The sequence below is a fragment of the Pseudochaenichthys georgianus genome, chromosome 3 (genome assembly GCF_902827115.2).
Source record: "Pseudochaenichthys georgianus chromosome 3, fPseGeo1.2, whole genome shotgun sequence".
In the NCBI taxonomy this organism is placed as follows: domain Eukaryota; kingdom Metazoa; phylum Chordata; class Actinopteri; order Perciformes; family Channichthyidae; genus Pseudochaenichthys; species Pseudochaenichthys georgianus.
The window spans coordinates 44,831,515-44,839,606 of NC_047505.1; the positions used below are offsets into that span (position 1 = coordinate 44,831,515).

The following is an 8,092-nucleotide window of genomic DNA, read 5'->3' on the forward strand; positions in this document are numbered from 1 at the left end:
AACGAGCATCTTGTATAGATTTGGATAGCTGTCCTTTTTAACAGTCTTTCGGGTTAGGTAATCGCCGAATAGCCATTACTGCTAATTCTTGTAATAGCTGAATCACTTGTATGCAAAAAAAAGCGAGGGAAATGTGTCCTTAACCTCACACGTCACACACACACACGTCACAACATGCGACTGCTCAAAAATGAAATGATTTCAAACAAAACATGATATTATTCAGATTTGTATTGTAACAATTATTTTATTATATCTATTACAATATTGATATACGAAATATTTGTATTGGAACAGTTTTAGACGTAGTAATGCTGTAACATATTTCAGCCACTAGGGGGGGCAATGCCAGAATTGGGGTGATGTGGTCACGCTTTTTGTGGCCAGTCAGAAGACGTGCAGCTGCAGCTGCGTTTGGACTAGCTGCAGGCGTTTAATTGAGGCCCGGGCTGCGTCTCAGGTCGGTTATTTTCATTTCCCTCGCTCCTCGGTCCTCTGTATCACCGGAAGTTGATTTGTCTGCGCCATCTTGAGTAGCGTCCCATGGCGCTTATTTCTGAGTGTTTGACATTTGCTTTGAGAGGCAGATAGATCTGTACATCGTCGGCGTAGCAGTGGAAGGGAATATTGTGTTTAGTGAGAATTGAACCTAGGGACAGTATGTACAGTAAAAAGAGGATGGGGCCCATAATAGAGCCTTGGGGAACCCCACAGGTAAGAGGGGCTTTAGCAGAGGAGAAGGCACCTAGCTGCACTGAGAAGCTACGGTCTGTCAGGTAGGACCTGAACCATGCAAGGGCAGAGCCTGTGCTGCCTGCGGACTGTTCAAGCCGTGACAACAGGATGCTATGGTCCACAGTGTCAAAGGCAGCTGTCAGGTCTAACAGCACCAGGACAGCTGTGCTACCTGAGTCGGCGGCTAGGAGCAGATCATTAAAAACTCTTAAAAGGGCTGTTTCAGTACTGTACATAGGTTTGAAGCAAGACTGAAACTTTCCATGGATGCCATGCGTGGTTAAGAACGACTGCAGCTGGACATAGACTACTCGCTCCAGGGCTTTAGATAAAAAAGGTAGCTGGGAGATGGGCCTAAAATTTGCGAGAATGGAGGGGTCGAGATTTTCTTTTTAAGTAGTGGCTTGACCACGGCATGTTTGAAGGTAGCTGGGACACATCCTGAGCCAAGATAGTTGTTTATTAGTAATAAAATACTTGCTCCAACTGATTCGAAAACATCTTTGAGAAGGCGAGAGGGAATACTGTCTGAGGTGCAGTTTGTCGGCCGCAGGTGCTTGACTACATCCGAGAGAGAAGAGAGGGATACAGGCTCAAAGTGGTCGAGGACAGCAGGGCACAGAAAAGGAGCAGGATCTGGGGTAGCACAAGTGTGGGCTAGCCTAAGAGCAGATACGTTTTCAATAAAAAATGTAAGAAACTTATCACAGAGAGTAGTCAATGGCACAATTGAAGAAACATCACAGGGATTAATAATAGAGTTGAGGACATTAAAAGGAACCTGAGGTTTATGGCTGTTTTTGGAGATTAACAGAGAAATGTGCTCTGTTTTGGCTGCTTTGACTGCCGTCTGGTAGTCGGAAAGGCAAGCACGAAGGATTTCTAGGGAGACATGGAGTTTATCCTTTTTCCATTTTCTCTCTGCACGCCTGCAGGTGCGCCTGAGAGCACGAGTACAGTCATTGAGCCACGGCTCTGAGAGAACTAAGCGTCTAAGCGACAAGAGACAGACAGTCCAAACGGTATAACACATGGTTTTGACTGGCACTAACGGTCGGGGAGTGAAGATCAGTTGAGCGTTTCTGTGACTCCGCCCAGCGGCTGCTCTTCTGAGAGGAACCACTCGGACAGCTCTGTCTATTGGGAAACACAGTAAAAGTCATTCTGGAGGTAAGCAACATTACACAATTTCACCAAGTCTGAGAATAAAAGCTTTCTCGAAGGTTCGTTTTGCTTTCTTACAAAGTTACATTAAAGTGGACCTATCATGCTATATTTGAATAATATATTGTAGGGCCATACCTATACAGCATACAAGCGGCCGAGATGGGTTTTCTCCGCAGGGTGGCCTTAGGGATAAGGTGAGAAGTTCGGTCATCCGGGAGGGACTCGGAGTTGAGCCGCTCCTCCTTCGTGTCGAAAGGAGCCAGTTGAGGTGGTTCGGGAACCTAGTTAGGATGCCACCTGGGCGCCTCCCTAGGGAGGTGTTCCAGGCACGTCCAGCTGGGAAGAGACCAAGGGGTAGACCTAGGACCAGGTGGAGGGATTATATCTCTTCGCTGGCCTGGGAGCGCCTTGGGATCCCCCAGTCAGAGCTGGTTGATGTCGCCAGGGAAAAGGAAGTTTGGGGCTCTCTGCTGGAACTGCTACCCCCACGACCCGACCACGGATAAGCGGGAGAAGATGGATGGATGGATGGATGGATGGGCCATACCTATATAAAACATGTCTGTGAAGTTTTTTTTTCAACATACCAAACATGCATTTTAGCCATGCCTAATTTCGCTCTATTTGCTGTATTCCAGCCTGATTCTGTGGCAAATGAGCTGCAGCTGACCACGCCCCCCTGCAAATGAGGGGGGTGAGGCACTAGCGTCATGTTACCATGCTGTTACCATGCTGTTACCATGCTGTTACCATGCCACGGCAACCCCCCATTCCCCTGATAGGTGGAGAGTTGCCCGTATAGGCGGAGCTCCTTGTTTCTGACATCAGAGATATTTCAAATCTGTATCAGTCTGTATCAGATCCGTTGCAGCCCTGTTTTTAGAGATGTAAGTATGGAGTAAAAGAGAGAGGGTTGTGTTTTCCGACACTTGGTGAGTTCCCTGACACACCGGGGACACATTCTCATGTATAAAAGACGTACAAAAGCGAATTTTGCATGATAGGTCCCCTTTAACCTTACGTATGTTACTTCCCTTAACAAGAGCTAGCTAACGTTTTCTGCAGTTTGTTTTTCCCCTGAAAAACGTGATGTAGTTATTTAAGGGTAAGTTAAAGGTGGGGTAGGTAATTTTGGAGAAACTAGCTCGAGTGCGCTGGAATTTGAAAGTTTGTGCACAGATGGAAGGCTGACAGGCAAGTAGGCCATCAAGTTATTTTAGCCGGGCCGGCTAAAGTGATTGGTACTACGGCTTCCACAGATGACATTTTTTAATGGATTTTTTGTCAAAGCACTTAAGATATTTATTGCTATCGGGATGTTAAGAGCATTCCATGGAATATAACAAAAAGTGTATCTCGAGCCAGTTTCTCAAACTTACCTACCCCACCTTTAACTTAACGTTATCTTACAAGTTGAGAGACTTAAGTTTTGTTTAAAATTGTCAATGTGATGCCATTAGAGGTTTTGTGTTGAACATGAAGTTAGCTAACTGTAGCTCACGAAAGGTTAGCATGTTAAGCTGTACTTTATGTGGCAGCTAGCTTAATACAAAGAGAATGCTTTATTGTAAACTTTTCTTACAAATGTGTGCTAATCTACCTGAAATTGTAGGGACAATTTTGTTCTACTCAATGATACAGACCATTGTTGAGGAGATGCAAAACATACTGTAAATGAGTTGGGTCCGACATATACTTTGAGTAATGTTACTTTGCTGCTAAAAAATGAAACATTATCAGATGAGGACATCACCAAAGTGTGTGAGTCCATCTGGGATTTGATCTGTTATTTGCATGTCGTGCAGGGCCTATGTACACACTGCTCTGGTATTAATTTAAAATATAATTGTAAAATGTAAGTCTCCCGCTCTTGTCATCAGTCAGGCTTTGCATTTGAACTCCTATGACTGGTTGTGGACTTGAAGGGAACGACTTCCTGGGCTTCCTGACATCCAGGTAAAAAGGTGAGATTCTAATCCATTTCAATGCCAAAAGCAAGTTATTGTTTTAAACTTTTTTTAATATGATTTTTTGGGGAATTTCAGTTGTATTGGATAATAGAGATATACTGGAACCTAACACCAGAGAGAGAGAGGGAGGAGATGATATGCAGCAAAAGGCCCAGCCGGATGGTGTGGAACGTGTTCTATCAGGTAAAGCACTTTGGTACCCAGTTATGTATGGTATTGAGTTTGAATTTAGCCTTTGGAATGTAATTTCCAACAGTGCATTGTAAAGACTGAAAAAACAGGCTCAGGTTAAAGCTTGACATGATTTTGTCTTTTACTTAATACAATGTTTGTCCTCCTGTGTTGTCTTATTTCCTTATCTTTCTTTCAGGTGTAACATCTACCAATGGTTGTACATGACAGAGACCTTCTCCACCTCTTCGCTGGCCTACTAGTCAATCCTTCTGATTCTGATCCTTTCCTAAATAGTGGTAAGTTTTACAGTTCAGTGTACGTTAATTTAGCAACGTAATGCTTTACTGCTGTTGAATAAATCCTATATTGCTAGTGATTTTATTAAAACTATGATTTGCAATCTTTTTGATTCCAATTACAATAATATTTGTGTTATAATTGTAAAACACATCTTAACATCCATCAGCAAATCATCCAATACAAAATAGAAGAAATCTGGACCTATTCTATTTCTTTTTATACAACAGCATCTATTGGGACTGCTCATTGATGTCATCAAGAGTTGAGTCTACCTTTTGTAGTCGGCCTCTCAGAATGTTCATCATTTCTTTGTCTCTTAACATTCCTATAATCAATTGTTTTTTATTGTTGGTATTGTTTTGTTCTTTATTTTTGTTGTGAGAATCACTTTGCAATTGTTGAAGTGCTATATAAATAGTTATACTAATATTATTGTTGTTACCATCATTACTATTATTAACAATGTTTTCTTTATTTATCACTGCAGAAAGGATCATGCCAGCCCACATCAAACACCTGATCAAGAACTTGTGAATCTTCAGGCAGAAAAGTTGAAAACACCTGTTCGAAGTTCCAGTTCCCCGTACATGGAACCATGACTGTCCTCTGTCCCACATGTCTTCAGTCAGTTCTGGACCCAATGACTCTGTTCCACATGTCTTCAGTCAGTTCTGGACCCTATGAGTCTGTTGCACATGTCTTCAGTCAGTCCTGGACCCTATGAGTCTGTTCCACATTTCTTCAGTCAGTCCTGGACCCTATGAGTCTGTTGCACATGTCTTCAGTCAGTTCTGGACCCTATGACTCTGTTCCACATGTCTTCAGTCAGTCCTGGACCCTATGAGTCTGTTGCACATGTCTTCAGTCAGTCCTGGACCCTATGAGTCTGTTCCACATTTTTTCAGTCAGTCCTGGACCCTATGAGTCTGTTGCACATGTCTTCAGTCAGTTCTGGACCCTATGACTCTGTTCCACATGTCTTCAGTCAGTTCTGGACCCTATGACTCTATTCCACATGTCTTCAGTCAGTGCTGGACCCCATGACTCTGTTCCACATGTCTTCAGTCAATTCTGGACCCTATGAGTCTGTTCCACATGTCTTCAGTCAGTGCTGGATCCCATGACTCTGTTCCTCATGTCTTCAGTCAGTGCTGGACCCCATGACTCTGTTCCACATGTCTTCAGTCAGTCCTGGACCCTATGACTCTGTTCCACATGTATTCAGTCAATTATGGACCCTATGACTCTGTTCCACATGTCTTCAGTCAGTGCTGGACCCTATGACTCTGTTCCACATGTCTTCAGTCAGTTCTGGACCCTATGACTCGGACACTAGTTCTACCAAGGCTCATTAGAGGTAAGAGTGGTAGGAGAGGAGTGGAGTTAACTTTGTATTTAGGCTGCAAGTCAACAACGGTGATCAAGTGCTGATACTAATAATGATCCGATTAATTTGATATTGATTGTCTGCCAATACCAAACCCTGATCCGATTCTTCTATTTCCCAGATAATATAGCTGCACCGTGTACACTAGCTCTATTTTGTTTTGCCATTGTAATTCACCGTAAGCAATTGTTGACTGTAACGTCTATGCCAACCAACTGTAATTTGTAAAGTATTTTACCATACTTTAACGGTTCTGGCAACCACAGCAGCCCAAATGTTAACGTAAATGTCAAGTTTTCTTTTTACAGTGTACTTATATCTGTACATTTCTTTTCAGTTGGCTTCAAGAAGTGGCTTCAACAGACAGAAGTGCAGGCCAGATTGGGAAAGGCTGGACGCTACACAACGGGAAACATTATGGACATGAACAAGGAAAAACAAAAAACACTTTCTTTGTTGCCTTTTTATTATCATGCATAGTGTTACTGTTTTTGTTACCATTTAAATATTGAATTCTATTTATTGCTTTTATTTTAAATCAAATGCACCCGTTTTAGATAATATATTTATTTTGATGTGTAGGTTGATTTGCAGGTTGGTTGTTATTTGTATTGTTACTGTGTATTTTATTATATTAACTAGCTATTTATTGCTATGTATTAAATTAAAATACTGTTATGAACACTATACAATGTCTTTATTTAGGTAGATACCAGAATACATGACACAATGAATCTTTGTAATATATTTATGCTCTCTAGTTTAAATAATCACACCAGTATTTAAACAATGTATGCTGGTCACCTGGAATCCTGGTAAGCTTCCAGCAGGGTATATTTAATACTATTATTAAACATAAACTGGTGATAGATGGATGCTGGTGACCTGCCCAGCATACTATGCTGGTCTATGCTGTTTTTCTTAGCTAGCCAGGATGGTTGGTTTAGCTGGTGGGTGGTTTGGCTGGTTTAGCTGGTGCACCAGCTAAACCAGCTAAACCAGCTAAACCAGCTAAACCAGCTAAACCAGCCATCCTGGCTAGCTAAAGTGTCCAAAACCCCTCTAAACCAGCCAAGCTGGTCAACTTAGCTGGTCAGGCTGGTTGACCAGCTAAGTTGGTCTAAGCGTATCTTGCCCTCGCCCTAATGAAATCCAAACTGACCTGAGACCCTTCCATAGGTTCATTGAAAAGACCATAAAGCCACCTTAAACCCACGAGTCCTACCTTGAGGGAGATAATGGTGAGCGTGCAGCCAAGAGAAAGGTTTTCTGAAACTGCCGGAAAAACTTTTATAACTTACATTTTACCGGTCACCGGTCATGTGATCACGTCACGTGACAATGACATCACATTCCCACACATATATAAGAAGCAGCCTGTCACTTGAAGCTTCACAATCTCCATCCTCTCCAACGGTTCAGTGCAACTTTAACAGACAGAGACGGTGACATCATCATCATGCTGGTTTTCCTCTTCCTGTTGGGCCTGGCTCTGGGTGCTGTGTCTTCTTCAGATGACCCTCAAATGGACCAACAGCAAGACACCTGTCCCTCCTACTGGTTCTCCTTCAACGGCCGCTGCTACAAGTACTTCAACACAGAGAGGACCTGGGCTGATGCAGAGCTCTACTGTGTGTCCCAGGGAGGCAACCTGGTGTCTATCCACAGTACAGAGGAAGAGAATTTTGTCAAATTCCTGGTCCTAAGCGTTGACTCTGCTGAGGGAGAAACATGGATCGGACTCCATGACATCGCCAAAGAAGGAAGATGGATGTGGTCTGATGGGTCTGTAGCCACGTATTCCTTTTGGTCTAGAGGACAACCAAGCAACAGCGGACGAAATGAAGACTGTGTAGTCAACAACTCTCGAGAGAAGTGGAATGATGTGCGTTGTTCAAAAACTCTTCCCTCAGTTTGTGCATCTCGCACAACTTGTCCTTAGCAGCTGAGATGTTACGTGATCACCTGTTTTGTTAACATGATAACAATAAAGACACAGATGTAAACTTGTATATGTGTGTGAACAGAAGTCCTTTTGTCTAACCTTTATTTTCATGAATGTTCCATATTCACACTGGTCGCTCCAGGGGTTAATCAAAGGAATTATTTCTACACCTTTTTTTAAATATCATAAATACATTTAGTAAATAATATTAGGCCAACAGTGAAAACACCCTCTCTGATGCATATGTGGTACTGTGGCTGGGGTCCCCTTTAAATAGCTGACAACACCAACTCCTGCTGAGGGGATGGAGGAACCTGTGGACCCTCAATCCAAATCTAAAGTTGTTTTGCAGATTGTGGGGCTTCCCTTCACAAGGACAATAACAGAGGCATGAATTACCAAATAGAATGCAGC

General features: G+C 42.8%; 1 protein-coding gene and 1 pseudogene across 1 annotated transcript; both read left to right on the forward strand.

Annotated features, from left to right (window-relative positions):
* The window catches only part of LOC139433630 (piggyBac transposable element-derived protein 4-like), a 9,473-nt pseudogene extending 5,167 nt beyond the window's left edge, over nucleotides 1-4,306 (forward strand).
* Nucleotides 4,307-7,150: 2,844 nt separating this feature from the next.
* On the forward strand, nucleotides 7,151-7,745 carry LOC117440116 (ladderlectin-like). The gene has a single exon (XM_034076372.2). It carries the CDS (start codon nucleotides 7,193-7,195, stop codon nucleotides 7,673-7,675), a length of 483 nt encoding a protein of 160 aa, XP_033932263.1. The 5' UTR covers nucleotides 7,151-7,192; the 3' UTR covers nucleotides 7,676-7,745.
* The last annotated feature ends 347 nt before the right edge of the window (nucleotides 7,746-8,092 follow it).